General features: G+C 47.7%; 2 protein-coding genes across 2 annotated transcripts in view; both read right to left on the bottom strand.

The window, feature by feature from the left end:
* The window catches only part of LOC135818152 (arf-GAP with coiled-coil, ANK repeat and PH domain-containing protein 1-like), a 38,400-nt gene extending 36,972 nt beyond the window's left edge, over positions 1–1,428 (bottom strand). The window contains exon 1 of the mRNA XM_065331491.1: positions 905–1,428. Within this exon, the coding sequence (XP_065187563.1) occupies positions 905–963 (59 nt within the window). The 5' untranslated portion in view covers positions 964–1,428. The remainder of the gene's footprint in view (positions 1–904) is intronic.
* An 8,349-nt stretch (positions 1,429–9,777) lies between these two features.
* LOC135818151 (levodione reductase-like) lies at positions 9,778–11,715 on the bottom strand. Its single transcript, XM_065331490.1, has one exon. It carries the CDS (start codon positions 11,094–11,096, stop codon positions 10,122–10,124), a length of 975 nt encoding a protein of 324 aa, XP_065187562.1. The 5' UTR covers positions 11,097–11,715; the 3' UTR covers positions 9,778–10,121.
* Positions 11,716–27,177: the final 15,462 nt, after the last annotated feature.

The following is a 27,177-nucleotide window of genomic DNA, read 5'->3' as shown; positions in this document are numbered from 1 at the left end:
CATATTTCATTGCTAAAAAAAAACAACAAGATGAAACCATTGGTGCGGCCAAGGCCGCTCCTACCGCACTGGTTCCGACACCCCTGATGCCCGAAGACTGCAAAAATCATTAACACATCTTCTTGTAAACCTATGCATTTTGGACCATCGTTATATTCGCGAATCGTTATAAAAACATGTCTTTTAAAAAGCAATTAACGAATGCTCAACTCACACCAGCGCTAAAACTGTGATACGAGCGCGCGCTTTACTTTATTCATCGCCAGATTTAGAAAAGCGATCCTGTCAGCTTTTCTATCATTGTGGTCACATTTTCATCTTGAGCTTGCATGAATTTACAGAGCACATTCAATCAAGTGTTTCTGTAACTAATTACTTGAGTACTAAAGGTGGTGATACCACGTGTTACGTGTATTTGACACAACCAATACGAACATGACATGACTTGTGCTGAATCAAACAGGAAACCGTGGTAAAAGGAGATAGGGCGCAGCAACGAGACACTACTCACTCCGTTATCTACGGAGTAAGCTCTGTCACTTCAGCCAGTTCAGGACGCTAAAACTACGGACTAGTTCCTCGATCGTACATTGTACATACACGTACACCCCCACACAATCGTTACGGATTTCTTTGGTTTGAACGACGTGACAACAGTCAGCATGAACAAAGACTTGAAAGAGCGTCAGAAACATGACAATGATTGACATTGCATTGTGCGTGGACAGGCAGGCACCACGCACAAAAGTGGATCATCAATGTCATAAAAACTCATTACGGCATGGCGAGGTGTACATAAAAGTAAGGTACGTGTACCTAGTCAAAAACGGCCTTGCCAGCCACAAACGTCTTCATCGTGTCAGCGAGAGTGAGTGTCAGAAAAAGAACTCAAACGGGGACTTACCGAAATGAGGGTGTTCCACACAGACACTCATTCAAATCGATTGTAGAGCCTCCTGCCATTGCTGCTTGTCCCACAAGAAATGGAGCTTCTCTCCCTCAAGCAACCTAAGCTTCCGTTAGGATGCGATAATATAAGCCATGCAAACTCACGCGAAATAATTATCGGCAGCTGTTTGACGTGCTAGCCATACCAATGCGCAGTGTCTGTGAACTCAGCGCCAGCCTTTGCTCCAAGATAAACTTGCTTGCGTCTTATTCACACTAAATCACAGTACCACACAGTGAAAGAGAGAGAGAGCAGCAGCAGCAGCAGCCACAGAAATGTGGCGAATCTGCCTAAAATATAAACAAGACCAAACTCCTGCAGGCCTGTGGTGTGCGAGCGTGGAGTGTTACAAAATTTGACTTTCTTGTTCATCGCTTCAATTTTCCGATCCGGCCATTGCATTGGCCGTATAAATGACGTAAGTTCTTCATGCATACGCTCGTAGATCTACGAGTGAAAATCGTACAAAGTCGCAAGGCTAAACGCCGTATTTTACTATTCCCTCGACGAAACTGCACAGATATCTTCCCTACAACGCTTAGCGACGTTACGTACTCAATGCACTCACTACACTAGCCACTGACTACAAAGACAAGTACCGCGGTCGCGAAGATTCTTGGTAAAAGGGGGTCGCATGTAATTATTGTTACAGTCCAGGTCCAAGCCACCGAGGACACTCTAACACCATTGCCGGCATTGGCATTTATTGGCAGTGCAGACAGACTTGCATGGCACTCGTCTCTCCCACTCCCAGTCTCACTCTAGCTCTGCCATTCACATACAGTCATCATTTGCTTTGCGTGGGTGTCTCTGACAGACCTCTTGACGACTTGCGTCTTGGAGACCACAGTCATCGGGACTCATAATTATCATGAATGTGTATACGTTATGCGAGCACTCTGGCAAGGACTTGCCTTATTCTTTGGAAAATTTATTTTTCATTGCTATAACTATCAGGTTCGGCCTCATTTTCTTGCTGCGATGCGCTGATATGAGTCCACAGATAAAAAGATGAAACAGTTCTGTCCTCAGATTGTCTGATTCAAGTGATTGAGTGGCATGTGCATGATATTGTACAATCATGTACATGTACATACAATGACTATGTACAATCATGTACATGTACGTGTTGTACATGTACGTGTTGTACATGTAATACAGAGTACACGGGCAGAACAACAGAGACCAAAAATCTTTCTCCTAACTCCGAGTTTCGTGTTTCAAAAAACACTCATCAGACTGTGGTAAAGCTCTGCCCTTTTTGAGGTACTGTATTGAGCACTATTTGCAGCAAAGACTCCAGACACTTTGTGTATTACAGAGTAGTAATGCCATTCGTGGTAGATCTACGCTATGGTTTTCACGGTATTTCTCACCTTGCAGTACAATGTCATGTACATGTAATTGCTCCCCTTTTTAATGGCTTTATGTTCCATGCACAACCGTGCAATCATTGGTATGAATCGGTAGTTGTCCAGGGTCTGCTGGCAGTGCTGCCTGTAGCGATAGTAGTGTTTACTTTTTATGTGCCATTGACACTACACGACATGTATAACACAACGCCAAAAGTGTGATAAAGGCAGCAGCAAACAGTGCAGTACAATGTCAAATTGCAAAGTACAATGTGTAGACCCGGGTGCTCGAATCAGAAACGATTTGACAGGTGTGAAATTTCTCATCTGTAAATCTCAACAATGTCAGAATAGCGCACACCCTCAATGTCAGAATATACTTTTGGAGAGGCGATGGAACAGGGAAGAGAGTCTGGCTTGGCCCACCCAGCAGGAATTCAGAACCTGGGTGCGCTACAACACAGCCTACAGTACGCAGTAAAATTGTCGTATTTCCTTCGGATTTTTTATTTGAAAATTGGGTGCTCGAATCAGAAACAGCGAACTCGTCAGATCGTCTCCGATTCAAGCACACGGGTCTACCATCGTCTACGCTTGTTATGGCAGTTGAGGGCAGGGAGTAGTAACTTACTACTTCGTTTTTGAGAGCAAGATGGTCAGCGGAGCCGCAGATTCAGCAGGTCTTTGGCAGCACCGTACCGTAGACCCACATCCTCGAATCAAGGACCCAACACAAAGCGGGTCGCGAGTATTTCAAAAACCGCTTACCGGGCAGAGCTGAAATTTGGCATACCGTTAGCGGGCCGTATGTTGATGGTATTTGTGACTGAAAACTAAACGAAATCGGAATAAGTTTAGGTACAATTTCAAGCTGTTTCTGTTTTGGTACCCTGTGTCTCATTCGAGCACCCGGATCTACTAGGCCTCGACCAAATATGCTTGCGCATATTTCCGCATATTTTTGTGAGACAGTTCATTATGGCATATTGAGCGACAAAGGAAATATTGGAATGAAGCCAGCATATAATTCAAATATTCTGAAGAAAACGAGGACAAAACATTATTACGGACAAAATGCGTTCAGAAATGCCTTTTATGGATGAATTTGGAATGGTTGAGGCGTTTGCTACATTTCCCCATGGATGAACACTATCGCTACGGTTGCTGGGGACACACCCCAGCCATACTATTCCGCGTGTGTTTTGATTTGCACCATAACATAAGCATGATAGCCGTGTGAATACTCCAAGGTTGTAATTTTACTGAAATGATCTACACTTTCTGCTTATGTCGAGCATATTTTGGCATGTTTTGGCATATCTTTTTGCATATCTTGCTAAGCCTTTGGCATACATGTATTATGGACGTTTTCCCTGATATGCGACGAGCATAATATGCTCTTGTTTTAGCATATTTGGTCGAGGCCTAATGTGTACTTAAAGTCTTTTGCTGCTGCTGCCTTTCATTGAGTTTCAACCGACCAGGCAGGCACAGTCAGTGGGTTGGTCAAAGACCATGATTGAGATACACACGAGTCACAGAGTACCACGCGTCTGGATTGTTGTAACTAAAAGTTTCATGCCAGATGGCAATCTTCAGACAACTGATCAAAAGATTGCCAACTGATCAAAAGATTGCCATCTGGCATGAAACGTTTAGTTACAACAACCCAGACGCGTGGTACTCTGTGACTCGTGTGTTACTGCTCTGCTTCCGCATTGAGCACTCTATCAAACCGGAGGACTCCGCTCTCTGATTGAGATACATGTACGTACAGTAGTACCTGGCTCAAGTCCTGCGTGAGAGCGGTTTTCCCACCCGTGCTGCTAGTGCTACCCACAGTCAACTGGGAACTAACTTGTGCCGTTGTGGCCAGGGGTAGATCTACATGTACAGTCTGTATCGGCTATATCGTACCCTTTTGATTTCCGTGATTTTATCACTATAACCGCGCTTAACCGATGCATCACTATTATGCGATGCGATCGATTTTTTTCTTTTTTCGATCGACACATGAAAGGCAAGGAAATACTTCCAGCATGGCGTTTTGACAAATGAGCATGCTGCATAGTTGACAGTGCCCGCATTTCCATAAAAAATTCTGTTATGTACACGATTGTACATGTATCACTATAAAAATAAGCAACGTGAAGAAAGTAAAAAAATAGGGCCTTTGATATTATTGCTACATGTATTTTAAAGTTATCACTATAGCCGATAATAATGTAGTGTGTTATGCATGTTTTGATTCTTTGTTGCCATCATAATATCCGATATATCATTACATCCGATAATATTGGTTATACTGTAGTGACATTTAATAATAATAATAACAGCTCGCATGTACCCCATGGGTGAGATCACCCATGGGGCTAACGCATCTGTCGGCAAAAGAGTTAGAGAAAACGAGAAACACATGACATACACACCTTCTTCATTCTGTTATTGCAGGGAAAAACTACCTCGATTCCACCATGAGCCTAGGCATGAGGAATATAATATTAATTAAGTACAGAATGTTATTTACCAAAAGGATATTCAAGTAAGCGCAGATATTTTTTAGCATGATAAGTTAGTACATTGATTCACAATGCCGAGCCAAGCTTCCCTGTCTTGGGAAATAGCTTCCGCTTCGGCAATGGAAACGTTTATTGTCTTTAAGTCATTCTTGATGTTGTCGATCCATCTGGTGACGGGGCGTCCCCTGGGCTTCTTGATGTCTTTGGTGTCGATTGAAAGTCTTAGAGCTTTGTAGGATGTCGAGTCACTGCCTTCTCTGATTACATGGCCGAACCATAACAAGCGCCGTTCCCTGCATGTTCTGGTGATAGGCAATTGGTTGGACAGCTTGTATAAGTTTTTATTCGATATTTTTTGGGGATACACTACGCCGAGAATGGATCGTAGTTTGCGGCGATGCCACGTGTCGAGCCTGTTGCCGAGTGCTGCTGTCAAGGTCCACAGGCCACAGTTGTATAGTAGAACCGGAAGGATAAGAGTGGTAAACATAAGCATTCTAGATAATAAAGTGTGTCTCTTCCAGGCTATAGTGCCAAACGCTCGGTTAGCGGCATTGATACGGTTCTCGATGTCACTTCCAGATCCCAAGTCACTTCCAAGTAGTTTCGTCTTTCTCCATGCGTCATCATCCTTGGAAGGAGTTACAAATTGAGTTTTTGTTAGATTTAATCTCAGGTCATCCTGGGCGAAAATTGGCTCACATTTCGCTGCAGCGGCCACCACAGCATCACGATCAGTGTCATGTATTGTGGTGTCATCTGCATACTGTGAGAAATGAGTAGGCAGGCATGAAGGGGCATTTGTACTGGATAAAATACGTTTTGCTTTTGATAATTCGTACCAATATCACTGTAGCCGATATATTCTTATATCCCGTCACTCTATAGCCGATACAGACTGTACATGGATGCGGCTAGTAAGTACTAGTAGTAGTAATGCCTAAGTAATGGGGTTTCTCCGCACTTGTGCCAGTGCCAGTGGTTGTGAGACTTCTCCCCGGCCTTACCATGCTTACTCCCACCGCTAGGCGCTGCATCTGCCGCTAGGGTTCCGGGTGCACGTTGTTGGTTGTCAGCATGTTACAAGGCGAAGGACACACACTGTGTTTGGAAAGCGCGCGGTTGGAAACAGAGGTCAGTGCCCCTTACTACAAACATCCACGGTTGGCAGGGCCCCGGTGTTGCGACCATTTGAACCGTATGGGTGTTAGACTGTTAGCCCTGGTTCTGACCATCATGATCAGGGCCGGCGCCATTGGTACGGCCATGGCCGTACCAACTTCCCAAAAAGTCGGTCCATGTGGAACGTCCAAATAATAATAAAATAAATTTTACGGTTCGCGTGAGACTCGGCTGAAAGCCGAGTTTTCCGCATCCGCCGTGGGAACGCCACCACCCTCTAGGATCAAAGGCGCAGATGCAGCGCCTAAACGGTGGGAGGTGAGTAGATCAGACCCACCACCAAGTGGTCAAAGACCGAAATCCCATTAGCTGCATCCATGTTACCCTCGTGCCAGGCCACGAGTTCCCAATAACTGTGGGTCGCAGCACGGCTGGAAAAATTCCTTCCGCTTCCAAGCAGGACTTGAACCTGGTACCCTCTGTTTCTCAAAAACGTCCAAACGTCCAACGTCCAAAACCGGGAAGAAAAAGTTTTGATGTATGATTTTGTACAGGGAGTCGCCCAGAGTGCAGGATTTGCCGTCTAAATTCCAAAATATTCCGGGGGAGGACCCCCAGACCCCCCTTTAAGATGGCCTTTCGGCCGCATCGCTCCGCGGAAGCTGCCTCCGACCCTGATGATACACCCCAGAACGAACGAAGAATGCACTACTGAGAGTACAATAAAATAACAAGAAGACTCAAACAACTCCCGTGTACTAATGAGATTCAGACTGACCAGGCCTAACACCCATTATGATAGTACCAAGAGTACATAACTGTAGTTATGTACTCTTGATAGTACGGTTCAAGTGGTCGCAAGACAGGGGGTCCGGGGCTCTGCCAACCATGGCTGGCTATGCGATGGGCACTGTTTCCGAACACAGTGGTCCTCCGCCTTGTATTGTGTGTAACATGCTGTCAATGTCGGTACCATGTACCGGTACATGACATGTAAATCTACCCAGGACAGGAAAAGAACAATAACAAAAAGCGTGTTATACATACAGTACATACAGTACAATGTACATGTACGTCATTAGTGAATCCGTGTCCGTGTGACTACAATTGTGTTGTAAACACAACATTGCGAGCGTGGCCGTGGGTCCATTGCATGAACTTTACATGTACGTGTACTCAGTATCACCCACGTTCCCGTATCCGTTACGCCGGTGAGACTAAACCTCCATACCCGGTATACCCCTAGGCCCTAGCTATTATCTTGTCGTGACCAATTATTATTTCAAAGGACGCACACGTATACTACGCATGCGCTCAGGAAACTCCCACTCGGGACGGGAACGATGCGAGACCAAAACAGCAAAGCCATGATTGTGGCGAGTCGTCAACAGGAAAATAATACACTGAATCAGTCTCTGACAACACACAGACACTGCCACAGTGGCAGTGCCAGTCTGCCACGGTGGCCTGCTTAGTTAGCAAGCACTGCCACAGGCACAGTGGTTAGCAACCTTGCCAAGCAGGGCCTGACTCGGAGGCGCAACAGATTCGCCACACGGTGAAGACACCAGGACTACACTACTGTCACTAGTCTACAGTTCGGCAGGGCAGTCATGTAGATCTACATGTATCTCACGGATATTATGATCCTATTCGAAGTGCACCGCAGATTGCGAAAATAGTCAGGCCAAGATAGGTTGATTTATATGGTCATTTATAAATCAATCCCCCTTCTTCATGCCTAATCAGGCTAATGTTTCAAAATTGGGGAATTGTGGGTTGCTCCCTACGTGGGAGCTTGCGCTATTCCTGCCGACTTGAATTCTCACTTGACTGACTCACAACTGCCATCCAGAGCACACGAGAAGACAATCGAACTTTCCACTCGGCAAACCTGCAAGAAAGCACCACTCCCTGCTCAATATACAGTGTTTCGGGGGATTCACCCCTCATCAGTTGAGCCAAAGTCGCACCAACCTCTTCTTCACATTGTTGTCCCCGGCCCGGACTTGCGAATTAGATGGTTTGGAGGCAATAACGGTGTGAATGGCCAACAGTCCTCAGCGTTTGTTCAGCACCTCCATGAGCGACACTGACTCGCGCTGCTATCTGGTGTTCACGAGGTGTTTGTCGCGCTGGAAACGGAGCGTCGCTGTAAGTTTGTAAATTGTATCCCTGGTACATGGTGATGTTTGTGCCTGGAGAGCACTATGTAAGTCACGTTAGTGGTGCTCTTCAGGCACAATCTTCCTCAGATTTAGCTTACTCAAGCTCAACTGATGAGGGGTGAATTCCCCGAAACACTGTGTATTGAGCAGGGAGTGGTGCATTCTTGCAGGTTTGCCGAGTGGAAAGTTCGATGGACTTCTCGTGTGCTCTGGATGGCAGTCGTGAGTCAGTCAAGTGAGAATTCAAGTCGGCAGGAGTAGCGCAAGCTCCCACGTAGGGAGCAACACACAATTCCCCAAGTATCCCCGAAGTCGCACCAACCCCTTCTTCTAATGTTTCAAGCAGAGGGAATTTATCATCTACCTATGCTTTATGCAGACATGCATCTAACGTTATGCTTGTTCAAGTTTCCATGTGAGGCCAGCGGGGAGAGTGCCCTTCTCCGTAAACCTTTATTATCCTTTGCAAACTCTAATCAAACGTTCCTCTCAAAAAAGTCGGTAGTATGCTAGTCGAAATGGAGATCAGACATTGTTTATGGATGAGTTTTTTGTTGACTGGAGACAGAAGCGGACTTGGCTTAATTTCAGTGTATTCTCATGCATTGTTCTTTGGCCTTTGTACGCGTGCTGTGGTATTATTATTATTATGCTACCTGAGTCCTCGTCAGTCGCAAACAGTTTCAAGTTAGTTTGACTCTGAGAATGTATGTTACCGGTAGCACATCAAGTTTCCAGTTCGAGACCTTACAACATGATCCAGTTACTTGATGCGATGGCAACGGGTAGCAGCGTAGAATATTACCCCATTTCAACTCCCTCAACTGATGAATATTCCTACAGTACAAGTATTGTACTCTGAAGTATATTACATGTATCACGGTGTTTAGGTGGCCTTCTTATCCAGGTCATTTGAATGGAAACAACATCCATTTGGCTTACAATTTGTAGTTGTAGTGGTCCTCTAGGAGAGGCGGTCGCTGTTGCTTCCTGAATGGGAGCTCTTGCTTTTCCTGTCGACTTGACCTCACTGGCTCACAACTGCCATCCGGAGCACACAAGAAGTCCATTCAACTTTCCACAAGGCACACCTGCAAGAAAGCACCACTCCCTGCTCAACACAGTCACGACTTTGGAGAATCACTGAACCGTCATCAGTTGAGCTTGAGTAGGGGACCGACAATGTGTTTAAAAGGTATTTCAACAGTCTCATCAGTTGAGCTTGAATGGAGGTGAATTCTCCTGTATTGAGCAGGGAGTGGTGCTTTCCTGCAGGTTTGCTAAGCCACAGTGGAGGGGTCGATGGACTTCTTGTGTGCTCTGGATGGCAGGCGTGAATCTTTCTCTGAGTGGCAGGTGAAATTAGTTGGCAGTAAAAGCGCAGATTCCAACATAGGAAGCAACACACACATCTTTAATTATCGCCGAACTGATTGCTACCTCTATTTAACCCTTTATGGACTGAACTCAATGTATGTGGAGTGAATTGTGCCCTCAAATTCTTTACCTGTTAAAATCTGGAAATGTTTGCACAATGTATTAAACTCAGCCATGGATTTATAATTATTGTTGGACCTATCAGACAAGTTAGCCCGCACTCCATGGTCATCACCATGAACGCTGCAACAACCCATAAATTAATACTACAGGCAGCTAAGTCGACCATGCATTTCTGGTGGGGTTTTTCTTTTCTTTTTTACTTTGTTCACGTACCCAGCTCGAAAAAAAATGATGAAAGACAATGGTACTGAGACTAGGACAAACGTGACACCTAGTGAGTAGGGGCTGCACCGAGCCGCAGCAGTGATGGCGTGGCATTGATGGCTCGGCCGACCTTAGGTCTCCGCATCACGGTCAAAAACACACACCGAAAATAAAAGATAGAACTGTACGGGTCAGCAAAATGAAAAGGATGGGAGTGTGCAGGGCAACAGGCATTGAAGGTGTGAAGATTATACTTTTGAGGACTGTAAATCAGGTACTAGTTATCGGAAATGACCATAGGAGGTGGCTAGCAAAACCTTCCACCATCAATGGTGATAACATTTCCAGTCAAGTACGAAGCATCAGAACTACAGAGGAAGGCGAGGACACCGGCCACTTCGTCCTGAGTGCCCAGACGCTTCATCGCCGTGCCGGCCAGCATGTGGCTGCCGACCGCCGTGATCTCGTCGTCGTCGAGCGTGACCTGCGACAGCGGGACGCCACTATCCGCTGCTTTGCCGCACGCCGCCTGGCCGCGCGTCTGCGTGCTCCACATGGCGCCCTCGAGCAGGCCGGGCGCGATGGCGCACACCCGTATGCCGTGGCGCGCCAGGTCCTTGGCCGCGGTGCGCGTCATGCCGATGACAGCGTGCTTGGATGCGGTGTAGGCCAGCATGTTCGGCGGGCCTAGCAGACCAGCCAGGCTAGACGTGTTCACTATCACCGCCTGCGACTGCGATTGCGACTTCTGGCCGCCGCTTTCTTTCCGGTGCTTGATGATGGCGGCCGCGGCAGCCTGCATCACGATGAAGACGCCCACTACGTTGACGTCCATCACCTGCCGGAACGTATCCTCGTCGTACGTATCCGAAGGTCCGATGTAGCCCTGGATGCCGGCGTTGTTGAAGACAAAGTCAACACCTCCGAATTGCTGCCAGGCCCGCTCAAAGACCGCGTCCACCTCGGCACGACGACGTACATCGGCAACAGCAACAAGCGTGTCACGTGACTTTTCACTACTGCTGCTGCTGCTGCTTGTCACGCGGCTAGCCTTGTTCGTCTCGGCGAGTTCAGTGCTGAGGCGTTCCAGTCTGGGCTTTGCCGCGTCCAGGTCGACCAGCACCACGTTGCAGCCTTCGTCGAAAAATCGCCGCGCCGCCGCCGAGCCTATGTCGCCTGCCGCGCCCGTGATCACAATGGTCTTGCCGGCGAAGCGCTGCTGACCGATTCCCGACGCTGCCAGATGTTGCCCGCCATTTTCATTGCCTGCATTGGTTGCCATTCTGCCTGCGAGTGCGCGTCCTCCCACAGCCTCAGGTGTTTCTCGGTCCGTTCGTTTGCAGTTTGCTGGTCCGGCGACGTCGCGGGCTTGATGGACTGGGTTGGAGCTGAATGCGGCGACGATGCGGTGGCTGTAGGTAGATCTGCACTAGACAGTACAACGCTAGACGCTACTCACTCATTCATCAATCTTCAGCTCGCGCGAGTGTGTCACTGTCAAACGATCGATATCGTCGATTGCCACTCTGAGTCTGACAGTGGCACTCTGCTTAGTTGTTGTATTACGAGGCGCCGAATCCTCCAAGATACATACACACCTAGGAGAAGCGGTCCTGCACTCAAGATCCTATAAAGTATAATGCATACGGAGGAAAGACAATGTTTGTTGTCACAACTAAACGTGGTAATACTAATACTGTAATAGTGGTATTGGCACGGCCGGACGCGGCAAACTGGACCAACAGCAGTGAACGCAGGCTAACTAACCCCTAGGCTAGATATCTACACTCATGTATATGTACATGCACTAGCCAGGAACGAAAAATATAATAGGGATTTGAAACGCAGTAGGTTAGGAACACATTCGTACAAACCTTTCACTATTCTTTACTCCATAAAACCGTCGTAGATATCTTCACGACTACAGACTCGTGTCAGTTCACGTGGAGCCGTTGGCCAACGCTCGTATCGGTAGCTGATTTGGTTAGTCCTTGTACGGATGCCGGTGCGGTACATCGTCATAGGTCGGACTGTCAGTGTCACTGTTTTGTGTCAGCTTCTACTGTTCTGTAAGCTATTTTTTATTTTATGACCCTTTCGCCCGGCCCCGTCGACATGTCCTATAGGGCTTGAAAGTGATGACGTCAAAACGGCCAGGGAGTAGTAAGTTGACATCAGATTTCTATTTTTGGATCCACTAAGGTGTGACTTTGCTATTGCCTAAGTATGTGGGTGCATAGCAACCCACTCATGTCGCATGCAGGTGTGACTTTTATTTCGCCACCAGTTGTAACCCCGCCCCCAGTAGCCAAATCAGTCAGTTTCACTGGCTACATCACCATGCTGTGGGTAAGACGGCTTGAAATGTGCTTGGATCCATACAAAAACTGGATCCAAGTGGATCCAGTTTTTGAATTTTTGAAATTGTTGCTATGCTGTGACGTAGCACTTTCAAGCCCTTATAGGCTATAGCCTAGGGTCGGGATCCCTACACCATGTACACTGCATGCAGTGCAGGCTAGCTGGCAGTCCCCATGCATGCCTCATGGTCCTACGCCCTAGGGCCTAGGCCCTGGCGATCGAGTCGACCTTCAAAGTTCAATGGCTTCATATCATCACTGACATCAGGTTCGTCACACTCCGACTTCATTGCAGTTCGTGTGGTTTATCGAGTGCTTTCCATTCAATAATTTCTGGTGGATGTCTCTGCCCCTGCATGCGTCTACGGTCTAGTCTATCTACATGACATTGCACTGAAGCCGAAAAGCCTTTCAATTCCCTGAGCGAAGTAAATACCGGTAGTTGCTGTGTTGGTAATAGTAGCGATGACTGGAGTGCGGGCAAGTTGGTCAGTGATAGGTGCAAATCATCTAATGTGTCCGACATAAAAATCCAGGATCGAGTCACATTGTGTAAACATTTCCAGCTTTTTAGATAGAGGTTGCGATTCCGGCGATAATTGAAGAAGTGTGTGTTGCTTACTTCGTGTACACTTGCGCTTTTTTTGCCAACTTCACCAGCCTGACACTTGATTATGACTCGCGACTGCCATCACAAGCACACAAAAAGTCCATCGACACCACTGTGGCTTGGCAAACCTGCAAGAACGCACCACTCCCTGCTCAGTGCTCAGTACAGCTACAGGAGCCTCACACCTCCATTCAAGCTCAACTGATGACCCCTAAAATACAGTGTCCCATACTCCAGCTCAACCGATGACGGTTTGGAGTGATTCTCCACAGCAGTGACTGTATTGAGCACTGCAGGGAGTGGTGCTTTCTTGCAGATGTGCTCTAGTATAGTCTGGATGGCACATCGGCAGTTGGGAGTCAGTCAGGTCAAGTCGACAGGAAAGGCCGCAAGAGCTCTCATTTTAGACTGTACAGTAAGACCTGTCACGGCGACCACCTGTCCTAGAGGATCACTACAACTAGGAATAAAGGCCAGTCAAATGACCCTGGATAAGAAGGCCACCTGAAAAAGTGAAAATACAATACAATCATGTACTTTGGGAAATTCATCAGTGTTCAGGACATCAGTTGAGGGAGTTGAAATTGAAAGTGGTACGTCACAGCATAGCAACAATTTCAAAAATTCAAAAAATGGATCCACTTGGATCCAGTTTTTGTATGGATCCAAGCACATTTCAAGCCGTCTTACTCACAGCAAGGTGATGTAACCAGTGAAACTGACTGATTTGGCTACTGGGGGCGGGGTTACAACTGGTGGCGAAGTAAAAGTCACCCCTGCATGCGACATGAGTGGGTTGCTGTGCACCCACATACTGAGGCAATAGCAAAGTCACACCTTAGTGGATCCAAAATAGAAATCTGATGTTAACTTACTACTCCCTGGCCGTTTTTGACGTCATCACTTTCAAGCCCTATACTCTACGCTGCTACCCATTGCCATTGCAGTATCAAGCAATTTGAATTGGATCATGTTGTAAGGTCTCGAACTGGAAATGTGCTACCGGTAACATATATTCTTCAAACTTGAAACTGTTTACGACGAGGACTAGTACCGACTTTTGGAGAGGAAAGTTTGATTAGAGTTTGCAAAGAATAATAAAGGTCTAGCCGGAAGGGCGCGCTCCCCGCTGGCCTCAGTGGAAACTTGAGCGAGCACAGCATATTAGGTGCATGCCTGCATAAAGCATAGGTAGATAGAAAAAACGATCCTCAGCTTTAAAAATTAGGCATGACGAAGGAGGATTGATTTATAGTTAGAATGACAATAATTATAAACTATAAACCCTGCCACGGCACGAGTACCAGCAGATTGCCAGGACATGCATCTTAGCTTAGCATAGTCACCTGATCAGTATTCTTGAAAAGCGTGACGTACCAGCGGAGTGCGTCGCTGGCATGGTGGAGTACTTCTTTGCGCCCAGTGCGCTCGTGATATCCGGTCAAGGTGCGGTTGTCGTGATTGAGTTCAAGGCGTAAGATGTCACCTGTCTTCCACGGCTGCCCGAGTCTTCCTCCATTGCATATGGGCTCGGCACTGTCTGCAGCGCGCCATCCGAATAGCTCCGACGGGTCATCATGTACGCCATTCGCCTTCGGCTTTGCCGCTGAACACGCACAAATGTACATGTTACTGCCATCAATTCTGTCGATCCTCAATCGAATCATACTTTTTCCATACCTGTTAGGGATGTAACCAGACCACCCTGATGTGAGTGTGTGCCCCCGGTAGTACTGACCTGAACTGGCTGAAGTACTATAACGAAGAGTCTTGCCCTGGCCATCATGACTTTCCCACGTTGGTTCGTACTGTGTCACATCAATCTGCATTGGACTGCCCTGCAAGTGCTTCCCATCAAACTGTACAGATACAGTGAGCGGACCAGGAGCAGCCAGATGCTTGCACTTGGAGAGAAGCCTGTTTGGCTCCACCAGTTCCATTGCTGATGTGGGCAGGTCTTCATCTTCTGCACTGCGCACGGAAATCTTGAAGCGAAGACGCTGGAAGTACTCCGTTGAAACCGTTGGCAATGGTGGATTCCCTCCTTCAACCGTGATTTTCATGTCAGCATTCACGAAAGCATCTTGGACTACTGGTGTAATCTGAGCAATGCTATCGGCAAGCTCAAAGGTGGCACCCGCCTTCTGGATTTCCGCTGAGACTTTCTCGATGTTATCAGCGGAGAAAACAATCTGACTGGCTGTGCACAACTCCACATCGTCAGAAAGGACACGTTTCCGCTGGGCAATGGCATCATTCAGCCAACTGGACATTTTCAGCAGGTCCACGTCATCGTTGCAGGCTTCTGCAATGTCTTTGGCAGCCTGACCCTGGAATAGACTGGCTTGCAGGCGTTCAGCTTGGCGCTCGTAAAGAGCAAGCTTGTCGTCTCTCAGCCGATCTATCTCTGCCAGGACAAGTTTCTCTCTCGCCTCCAACGCTTCTTTAAGTTTGCGAAAGGAGCTGACAACTTCAACCGATGCAGCCAGGGCATCACTGTGCAGATTCTCAACTGCCAAGCCCAGCTTATCTACTGTTGTCTGGATCACCGCATTGCCATCCGATATGCAGTGCCTGACCTCCTTCTCCAGGTGCTCACGCACACTGTGCGCAGCTTGTTCAATGCCCAGCACTTCGTGTTGAGCCTCACTATGAGCTCCAGTGTCCAGGCATTGCTGGCATGCCAGTTGATTACATACAATGCAATACTGGCTCAGGACCTGGTTGGGATGAACGCCGCAATAGTGCTGAGCAAACCGCTGTGCCACAACAGCAGTCTCTGCTTGCTCGGCAGATAGCGACGTCATTTTGTGATCGCGTGTCGCCCGAAACAGCGGGTGAGCAGCAGCGTGCGTTTGACAAAGGTTGGCACCACAGTCAGCGCAGTTAGCCGTGGCAGGTTCGTCTTTGGCACACTCGTCACACATCACCTTCACCCGCACATCGATTGATGAGCTCGAGATCTCTCCCTGAGCCAGCTTGGGGTAAGTGTTCGGTAAAGCCGAAACTGGCGGACTCGCCGTTGGTACCAGAGTCTTGGTGAAGCACTTCGGACATTTCACTCCTCCATCGAATGCGACATGCTGGCCCAAACAAGCGGTACACAATGCGTGGAAGCAAGACACTAGCTTCAGCCGCCTGGCATTGCCGCCACAAGACGCACAGCACAAGCGATCAGACATCGTTGAATCAAGGCAGGGGTCATGTACTGTCGCCTGCGTAAGTATCTACCTCCAGCCTTTGCCGCTATGCACGGTTCCAACTACTACTAGTACAACAATCAACTACTCAGCTCAAGTAACAATAATATCTACCGGTCACTTTCACTAAACTGCGGAAGGCTTGAGCACCACACGAAAATACCTGCAAAGAGGCTAAATTGAGGGCTTGAAAGTGCTACGTCACAGCATAGCAACAATTTCAAAAATTCAAAAATTGGATCCACTAGGATCCAGTTTTTGTATGGATCCAAGCACATTTCAAGCCGTCTTACGTTACTCACAGCAAGGTGATGTAACCAGTGAAACTGACTGATTTGGCTACTGGGGGCGGGGTTACAACTGGTGGCGAAGTAACTAAAAGTCACCCCTGCATACGACATGAGTGGGTTGCTATGCACCCACATACTGAGGCAATAGCAAAGTCACACCTTATTCGATAAACGTCACAATCACGTGAACCGGGGTCCCGGGAACCAGGCTAGGGAGTGGCAAGAGATCTGCGCTCAGTGCACAGTGGACTCTGTGTGCGAACATAGGAGTAGATAAATACCGGTATTTTACTACTCTTTTGTACGAACTGGGCCTTTCTTGCCACTCGTTTCTCGTACGCGCACGCGTGGCCTAGCTTATGACAAATCCCTGGAGGCGAGTCCAAAAATCACGTTATCGAATAAGGTCTATAGCTAGCTTAGTGGATCCAAAATAGAAATCTGATGCCAACTTACTACTCCCTGGCCGCTTTTGACGTCATCACTTTCAAGCCATTGGGATCGACCACGCCGAAAGAAGTGCCGTTTCGTCGTATGTTTGTTTCGATATCAGTTCTGTTATGTTGTTACCATGGTTACCCCTACTTCAAAGTCTTGTTTTGTGGCTATCGCCTAGCGCCTGTTGAATGTTGTACTTGTAGTACACAGACTCAGTACGAGACAGACACTACTTTTGCTTTTCTGTCTCCGGGGAAAATTGCGATTCCGTGGCCGCGTTTTTTGCGATTTTTTTAAAAGACCGCGTTTTCCGCGATTTTCCCGCGTTTTTTGAACTTTTTGTTGCACTACACGTACACACAGTGCATGCACTGTTCGGTCAGCAACGTCTCATCGTGGCGGCTTTTTACTCAAATACCGTATTTCCGCAAATAAAAGGCCGTCCTCGTATACAACGCCTTCCTCGTATACAAGGCCGGGGCAGGGAGCGATTGAAAAAATAAAAGACCTTCTCTGATTAGAAGACCGGGCCTACTTTAATGAGTCTTTGTTCTTGTGTTAAAAATAGAAGACCGTGCTCAAACTGTGGGAAAAAATAGAAGACCGTGCTCAAACTGTGTAGAAGAAAATGGAAGAACGGGGGGTAAAAACTGTGTGGCGAGAAATAGAAGACCGGGGTCAAACTGGGTTGTAAGAATAAAAGACCGTCCTCAAATACAAGACCGTCATCGATTATAAGGCCGGGTTAGGACGAGGTTGAAAAATTAGTAGACCGGCCTACTATTTGTGGAAATACGGTATGACGAGTGCTTACACCAGAGACTTGTAAGTTGTATTGAAGTTGAACTGATTGATTTATTAGGGAGGTTCTGCTATACGTGAAACGTAGAGAAATCCTAGAGGACCCGTGACTAGCCTGCGTCCCATTGTCCTCCTGAACACCATCCGAAAAGTTTTCTCCCTTGTAGTGCTCTGCCGAATCGCAAAGGACGTTGCTCTTCATGTTGGTCCAACTCAATCTGGCTTCAGACAAGGCCGAAGTACAACAGATGTGGTATGGACACAGCGATGGATTGCGGCCAAGGCGACTCGATACAACTGGGAATGCCACATGCTGGGGATTGACATGTCCCGTGCGTTCGACACGATCGATCGCACCAAACTGTTAGACGTCATGGCATTAGTGACTGGCCCCGATGAAGTGCGCATGATCCAGCACCTACTGTTCCACACACAAATATCAGTGAAAGTAGGAAAGGCAACTGCCAATCCGTTTCTCAGCACCATCGGCACCCCCCAGGGAGATGGCTTGAGCCCTGTTCTTTTTATTTGTTACCTGGAGGCAGCACTGCGCCAAGTGAGAGCAAACCTTCCCGAACGCCCTTTCGCCGACCGTCACATACCCGGAGAAACAGGTTACGCCGATGATGTGACATTGTACTCAACCAGTGAGGAGTGGCTGAAGCGAAGCCTCCCCATCATTAGCGCAGAACTCGGGGATTGGTCCCTTACAGTAAACGAGACCAAGACCGAATTCTTGCATCTGACATCAACTTCAGACTCCTGGCGGTCCAGCAGGCAGCTAGGGTCCCTCATTGGCGACAGTGAGGACCTGGAGCGGAGGAAAGACCTCGCTTCGAGTGCATACGGCAGGATGTATAGCCTCTGGCTGAGGCGTGGGAAGGTCAGTGAGCAGAGGCGCATCCGCCTGTATAATGCCCTGGTTCTGCCCGTTCTTTTGTATAACTGCGGCGCATGGGGGCTCACGGCAGCACAAGCAGAATCGCTTAACGTTTTCCACCGGAAGCAGCTCCGACGGCTCATTGGCATAGTCTACCCAGCCAGGATATCAAATACTGAGCTGTATGAGAGGTGCAACACGGAACCACTATCTGACATCGTGGACAGGAGAAGATGGCAGCTAACCGGCCATATTCTCCGTATGGACAGGGATGCGCCGCCATGGATCGCGCTGACGGGCTATTTTGCGGGAGATGCCAAGGCTGGGCGTGGACGTCCAAGGACATCCATTGCGACGCGCATCACAAGCGACTTACAGAGGAGGAACATCGACTTGAAGCGCAGCAGTCAGCTGGGGAATGTGAGGGCCATCGCTCTGGACAAGCCTACATGGAGAAATCTGGCCGACAATCCATGATCTGGCGTCACAGGTCATCAGTGCGCCGTGTTAATAATTACCTTGATAATGGAATTTGATCATAGGAGATAGGACAGAAGCGGAACGTATAATTATACCCACATAATTATATTATTACGCGTGCTGTGGTATTATTAGAGAAATCACGTAGAGAGCAGGTGTCTGGGTTAGAGTCTACGGCTTCGCGTGTTTTGGCTCCAGATTTCTACGCGGAGATGGGGTTCTCTACGTTGTGGCCCACGCAGAGAAAATGCGTACGGATTTGCTGGGTATCGATCAACTGCATGCAGAAAACTGCCAAATATGGAAGGGGAAATTCCCAGTACACATTCCACGTGACTTCTCTAGGTGAAACCAAGAGTACATAAACCGTTTATGTACTCTTGGTGAAACGTAGAGCAGAACAACATTTCTTTACGTTACGGGAACGCGAAGAAAGTTCGCGTGCGCGTAGAGCAGAACCTCCCTATTACTATTATTATTTGTAAGAAAGGGTTTGCTCCCCACACCGGAGCTCGCGCTATTCCGCCGACTTTACTTGACACTTGACTGACTCACGACTGCCATCCAGAGCACACGAGAAGTCCATCGAACCTTCGACTCGGCAAACCTGCAAGAAAGCACCACTCCCTGCTCAATACACAGTGTTTCGGGGAACTCACCCCTCATCAGTTGAGCTTGAGTAGGCTGAGGAAGATTGTGCCTGAAGAGCACCACTTATATAGTGCTCTCCAGGTACAAACATCACCAGGGATACAAACTTACAGAGACGCTCCGCTTCCAGCGCGATAAACACCTCGTGAACACCAGATACCAGCGTGAGTCAGTGTCGCTCCTGGACGGTGAGAATAGCGCGAGCTCCGGTGTGGGAACCCTTTCTTACAAATCATCGCCGAAGTCGCAACCACTACTTCGTATTATTATTATTATTATTATTAAATTTTGGGTAAAGGTATAGTTTAGGGTCCCAAATTATTTTAGTGGGTCAGCATGCTCTACAGAGTCCCAGGCATGCACATCATTACACATAGGCCTTGGCCACAACTGACATCGAATACGATGTGGATGGACAACCACTGGTGTATGCAAAATCACCTTACGATGCGAACGAAGACGGCGCAAAGGACCAGAAAAATCGCCTGAGTTTGAAGCTCGGTGATGCCGTGCGTGTCTTGAACACCTCCATGGGCAAGGGATGGTGGTGGGTAGAAGTCGATGGCGAGTCTGGCTACGTTCCATCATCATTCCTTGGCACTGAGGATGACCTGCGCGGCGCGGAGGAAGCCTCCTGGCAGAACGACGAATATTTTGACTTCTACCCACCACCTTCCCTTGCCCATGGAGGTGTTCAAGACACGCACGGCATCACCGAGCTTCAAACTCAGGCAATTTCCATGGTCCTTTGCGCCGTCTTCGTTCCCATCGTAAGGTGATTTTGCATACACCAGTGATTGTCCACCCACATCGTATTCGATGTCAGTTGTGGCCAAGGCCTATGTGTAATTATTATGTGCATGCCTGGGACTCTGTAGAGCACGCTGACCCACTAAAATAATTTGGGACCCTAAACTATACCTTTACCCGGAAGTTTCTGAGCAAGGGGATTGTGCGAATATCAGCAGGAAGCGCGTTCCAACGATCGGAACCAAGAAAGCTAAGCGAGTATAAACCATAGGCATAGCGGCGAGAAACTAAAGGAAGACTAAGGCCAAAAAAAGTAAGGGCCTTTTATATGTGCAACTCCAGCCCGGGCTGGAGCGAGCGGGCCAGCCCGCCAAGGGTGTTTACATGTGCAAGGCGGGGCTGGTCGCCAGCCCGCAGTGAGTTTATATGCGCTGAGCACACGCCAGCCCGGTGTGAGTATGCAGCAATCACACTACGACTGTAAAGTGCTGCCCCGCGGGCTGAGACGCAGGGCTGCAAGCCATACTCACTGTAACTCAGGTTATAAACATAAAAACTTTTTTTCTCACACAATGTATTCTTCTGCTGATTTCTTTTCGCGCTGTGACACATGTTTGGTGTGTTGTATCACCTCGTTTCTTTTTCCTGTTTTTCACATTTTTAGCTGTCCATATCAGAGTATTTTGCAAGTAGTTCCCCTTCCATTTTAATGTAAAATAAATCATGCATGTCGACAAATAAACAGTGCTCATTGCACGTCCTTCTTGTTGCTGTACAAAAAGCTTCCTAGATTTTCAAGACAATATCGGGAATCCTCTTTATAACTTCCCTCAAGAGGTAAAAGTACATATTTTGTAGTATGAACGCAGTTTCGATACCATAATAATACAACTCTGGCCCGGGCTGGTCTGTTTATATGTGCTTTTTCTGGCCCGCCTAGCCGGGATCCCGGGTGCCTCGAGGCGGGATCCCGCCTCGCCGGGCCAGCCCGCTTGTAAACGCACCACAGGTTTTGTGTGGATTTGTGTATAACCCCGAGATCCCGTTGCAGGCGGGCTGGCCCGCCTGTCGACCAGCCCGGGCTGGAGCTGCACATATAATCACCCCCTAAGTGACAAAGTGGACTGAGACCGTGTATGGGCTGAGGTTTGTGAAGTGGCAGTGCGAGGGAGGAAGCAGGTCGAGAGCAGTGGACTGCATAACTTATGGAGGGCTCGAAACACCAGTACAAACAGGCGAAATTGATATCTAAGAGAAATAGCAGCGAGATAGTTCCTAGCTAGAACAAGAGAAGCATCGTAGTACTTTTGTTGCTAAAATCTCTCCTCAATTATAGGTTTCATGTATATCCTGCTGGTTTGTCTCCTCCTTTGCCTTCTTTGCCTCTTATTTGTATTCTTTTATCTGTTTTACTGCTGTGGTTGGCTTTCACCCTTGTCTCAGTTTTATTGGCCGTCATCATGATGTGCCATGAGATAATGATATAAATACAAATACAAATACTTCGGGTAGCCAAAGACAATCCGAACAGCACGGTTAGATATACGAAGAAGCGGTCACGTGCTCCTGCGTACACCAGTCACCTGGTCACCGTGCCTGCAGGGTACAACTTAGGCTGTGTTTACATGAGAAGTTTCAACCCGGGTCGAGTTCAGCCCGGGTTGAAAGTCTGTACGACAGACAAAAGAGGTGAGCGTTTACATGAAGACAGTTGACCCGGGTCAAATACTGATATGCCCCCAAAAGTCCACTTCTTTTTGCAAAACACTGAAAATGCCGTTTTGTTTTTTTTTTTCGATTTTTGACCCTACAAAGGAGTACTAGTACCTTAAACTTAGTGGATCCAAAATAGAAATCTGATGTCAACTTACTGACTAATAGAATGCTACACCTGTGAAGTAAAAGAAAAAAAGGCCCAACCCTGCCCTGCCAGCTATTTGGGCTTACGGGGGTCGCCATGGCAAATAATAATATTAAAGAACTAAAGACTATAAAATTAATGACGGGAAGTGCCAGCTTCGGCAGCAACTAGGGAGGCAGAAGAAGAGACAGGTGCATGTACAGCAAAAACAGAGCGGCTACCACGCAGGCACATGACACTCGCTCTGAGCAACGCAAAGCTAAGGCGGCAGCGGATGAATGACATAACAACCGAATACGGTTCGCCGCTTTTCTCAGCAATGAGAGATGCAATTCGCTTGTAAAGCGAGGCAGATTGCTTGCCCATGCCACCGGTTGTCGAGAAGACCAACGGGACAAACGAAGCATGAAAAGTCCACTTCTACAGTCCTGCATGGTCACGTGAATCCGTTCGCGCGAAATTTGCATCTGCAGTGCTGTTCAAACCTGGCGCGAGATACGCACAGAAGTACGTTTGTACGATTTTCTTGACCCGGGTTGGTTTCAACCCTCCCCTTGGGGGGAGGGTTGAAATCAACCCGGGGCGAAATTTCAACCCGGGTCAAGCGCAATGCGTCATGTAAACGCGCCATTCACTTTGTGCGGGTTGAAATCTGACCCGGGTCGAACTCAACCCGGGTTGAAACGCCTCATGTAAACACAGCCTTACTAGCCTGTTTGACCTTTTTTGGGTGCAGTCCTGTCACTCGAGTTGAACTCGAGTTGAACCTTGGTGTGAAAGTTGTCGCCTGCTGCATGCTGGCGCGGTGACCAGGTGATTTGGGCACCCAGGAGCACGTGACCGCTTGTTCAACCATGTTCGATTGGGAATAAAGGAGGAACGCTGCATCGCAGCCTTTTCGGACCAAAACCAGTCGACTCAGCGTCCAAAAGACTACAACATATGGGCCAATCGCGGTCATCCGTGCTTTTATAAGAACGAAATGGCGCTTTTAGTGACATTTTGCATACAAATCCCCATCTAGTAGGGCGCAGTCACCCAGTTTCGGTGGAAGTGCGCGAGTTCGATTGGGATTCAAGTAGGAAGGGAGCGTCGCAGCTTCCTCGGACCAAGACCATTCGACTCAGCACCCCAAAGACTACAACTGGTGAAAATTTGATTTTAGGGTATACTTCCCCTTTAAGCATGAACGAACAAATGGGCGATGATCTGTACAAGAGCGAACAGTGGAAGGCAGCATATTCCACCGATCAGAACCTATGTAGCCAAGACGAGAAAAACCAGCTTTAGTGTGGGCGGAAGGCAAGGCCAGAGAAAAAGAGATTTGGGACCTAGTGACGGCAGTAGTATGTGCACTGGAGGAGCGGGTATGGAAAATTTCTTTTAGGAGGGAGCTACATGTGCCGCTATGGACAGAGCGAAATACAAGAATAAAAAGCTTCAAATTGACTCGGACAGAAATGTGAGAGAGATTGTATTATCGAAACCAAAAACTATTCTTAAAGACACCTGTTAAATAGCCGGACATACTTATCGAAATAGTAAGAACTGAGGGTGTGGACGTATGCGCTACGTGCATACTCCAATGACGACTGAATAACACTAAGGTAAAAGCTACGCCGTGCGTGGAATGGCAAGAGATGTCTTGACATGCGGTAGGCGCCGAGTTTCCTGTTGACAGACCCAATCAAACCGTCAATTTGTGGCCCAAAAGTCAGGTGCTCGTCAATGACAATGCCAAGATAGCGTGCGGACTGCGCTCGAAGAACATGGACGCCGTCAATGACGACACTGGCGGAACCAGGCACTGCTGTTGTCTTTCTGTGAAGGAGGAGGAACTTCGTCTTTGCTGGGTTCAGCGTCATGCGCTTCTCTTCCAGGTAGACAGACAGCTTGGCCAGATCTCCGTTCAAAGCTCCGATGACTTCCTCAGCCGAGTCACCAGCTGCATACATATTAAAGGGGAAGTGCATCGATTTTTCAAGTAGGGCTCAGATGAAAGACAATTGGATATCGGTTCCGATGGTATATCTCTCGCTTGCGTACGGCAAGGGAAACTTGCCATATCGCCGATTTCCTGATCCCGTTTCCATGGCGACTACAGGTGATGACGCACATTCTGCTTAGCTCCGTGAGAGAGAAGGTCGATCACTGCAGAATTGTGTCATTTTCAGTTGTCTTCTTGTATTCACGAAGTGAAAGAAGTACTGTGTTCAATGCTGTTAGTGCCGTGAACTGTTTATTAGTAGTCCTCTCCGTTGTGTACTGGGACGTGACACCGACAGGGGAAAGCTGGAGTGCGGAGACGTTAGCTGGCAAGCCAAAATCGTGACGAACCAAGTGCTGAAATCTTGGTTGGGACAAATCAAACGTTCAGCATTTACCTCAACCAAGGACCATGCCGTTTGCTCTTTCCACTTCCTGAAGATGGATGCGCTGCCTGCTGGAGACTCTCCTATCTCTCGTAACATCTTCTGAAGCCAGATGAGACGACGAGTAGCGGAGATTAGCGAACGAAATAATGTCGTATGGTTTGACATTTTTGCTGAACATTTCTCAGGAGAGATGGCGAATACCAAGCATCTTCTCCTAGTCTAGAGAAACCATTTCGTAGGTTACATTCTGCCTAGGGAAATGGCTGGGGAGGACACACTTGGAGGAGAACGAAGTAAGTGATCTTGTTTATGTTGTTCTTTGGTATTGCAATCTTATGTTTGACGAACATACGGCATGGTGCATAGTTAGTTGGTCGTTGAGTGCCTGCATGTGCATGTATAAGTGTGTGCTGATAAACACTTCCTATGCAAGAATCTGACACTCATGCTCTCTTTCTTTCTTGCAGTATGTGCGCACGTGTGTGTGTGTGTGTGTGAGTGTGTGTGTGTGTGTGTGTGTGTGTGTGTGAGAGAGAGAGAGAGAGAGAGGGAGAGAGTGTGTGCAGGAGCAGTGTGGAGCATGCCAGTGTGATCGCTGTGGCTGTTGCTTTCTTAGCTGTGGCGTTCTTGCCCGCCACAAGTGTGTGGCTCAGCCCCCAACGACAGTGGATCCGTGTTGTGGTGAATACTGTGTGTCCCGCGACCGCTGCTGCCGTTCGGTCCAGGGCAGGGATAGACACCGCTGCTGAAGCTCTCCTCTGCCGTACGTCAGTCTCGTGGCAGATGACCCGAACTCTCATTGTGTGTGTGTGTGTGTGTGTGTGTGTGTGTGTGTGTGTGTGTGTGTGTGTGTGTGTGTGTGTGGTGTATGTAAATGTATGTGTGTTGCTCCCTACGTAGCCGGACAAACTCTTGTTTTTGTGTCCCGGGCGCCATGGGGCGGCGTTCTCCCATTCTCTCTCCACTGCCCCTCCGGGCCCACGTGGCTGTGACTCGACAGGGCAGGGCAAGTGTGTGTATGGCGCATGGTGTGTGCTGGCTTGTCTGTATAAATATGTTGGACAGGAATTTGTTCACCCACAACGGTGACGGAAAACCATGCTAGGTGTTGCTGGAAGTTATGGGGTCTGCGAGCAGTTACAATAACTTACGTCATGTCACAACAAAGAACGGTGCAGTGGTTGACCCTCATGTAAACATGATGGTGATGGTACCTCACCTAAGCTACCCATGAAGCTAGAAAGAACATCAGGTCAACAGAATTGTACCAGAGGAAAGCATCTATTGCCCGAACTTCTTCATATGAAATGAACAATACCCTCCTCCATAGAGACAACATGCAGATGAAGTGTATGGACAAATAATATAATTATAAATAGGCCATTCACTGAGGGCATGGAATGATCTCTACGTGTAGATTGGATAGACACATGCACGTCTGCAAGGAAAGCATTTGTTCATGGGTTAGTTCATGGGCTGATTGAGTTCACATGGACTAAGTTCATATCATGCCATCTCTCCTGAGCAGCAAAATTTCAAAACATACGACATTATTTCGTTCGCTAATCTCCGCTACTCGTCGTCTCACCTGGCTTCAGAAGATGTTACGAGAGATAGGAGAGTCTCCAGCAGGCAGCGCATCCATCTTCAGGAAGTGGAAAGAGCAAACGGCATGGTCCTTGGTTGAGGTAAATGCTGAACGTTTGATTTGTCCCAACCAAGATTTCAGCACTTGGTTCGTCACGATTTTGGCTTGCCAGCTAACGTCTCCGCACTCCAGCTTTCCCCTGTCGGTGTCACATCCCAGTACACAACGGAGAGGACTACTAATAAACAGTTCACGGCACTAACAGCATTGAACACAGTACTTCTTTCACTTCGTGAATACAAGAAGACAACTGAAAATGACACAATTCTGCAGTGATCGACCTTCTCTCTCACGGAGCTAAGCAGAATGTGCGTCATCACCTGTAGTCGCCATGGAAACGGGATCAGGAAATCGGCGATATGGCAAGTTTCCCTTGCCGTACGCAAGCGAGAGATATACCATCGGAACCGATATCCAATTGTCTTTCATCTGAGCCCTACTTGAAAAATCGATGCACTTCCCCTTTAACATCATCCGCAAACTGCAGAACTGTGGAACTGTATGACTTGTACATGTAGTAGTGTACTTACATTATGGTAGGGTGGTACCAAGAGAACTCTTGTACATAAACCTTATTTTTGGTTTTTGTACTTTACTTTAGTCTTGGTGGTACTCCTACATATAGTCACACACCACTGAGCTGTCCCCGGGGAAAATTGCGGAAAAAATCGCAAAAAAACGCGGCATAATATGGCATAATTTGCGGTAAATACCGTATATTCTCTATTATAAGCACAGGTCTCCATTACTATCACAGTCTCTAATACTAGCACACTGTGAGCACTTTTCGAAACATTATAAGCACAGTCTCTATTATTAGCACGGTCTTGGTGGAAATCAATGCTGCATGCATGATATCTAGCATGTATTTCTTCTTGCTCTGTATGGATATATTGGTTGAAAAAATATAAGCACGGTCTCCAATATAAGCACGGGGTAGAGGGCTGTTGAAAAAATATAAGCACGGCGCTTATAATAGAGAATATACGGTATGCGGTGAATAATATTGATGTGCGGCA

This window comes from Sycon ciliatum, chromosome 5, assembly GCF_964019385.1.
Source record: "Sycon ciliatum chromosome 5, ocSycCili1.1, whole genome shotgun sequence".
In the NCBI taxonomy this organism is placed as follows: Eukaryota; Metazoa; Porifera; class Calcarea; order Leucosolenida; family Sycettidae; genus Sycon; species Sycon ciliatum.
This window is presented reverse-complemented; position numbering and strand designations above follow the sequence as displayed.

Excerpts from the sequence above, each read along its gene's own strand:
- LOC135818151 (XM_065331490.1), bottom strand. The coding sequence starts at position 11,096 with ATGGCAACCAATGCAGGCAATGAAAATGGCGGGCAACATCTGGCAGCG.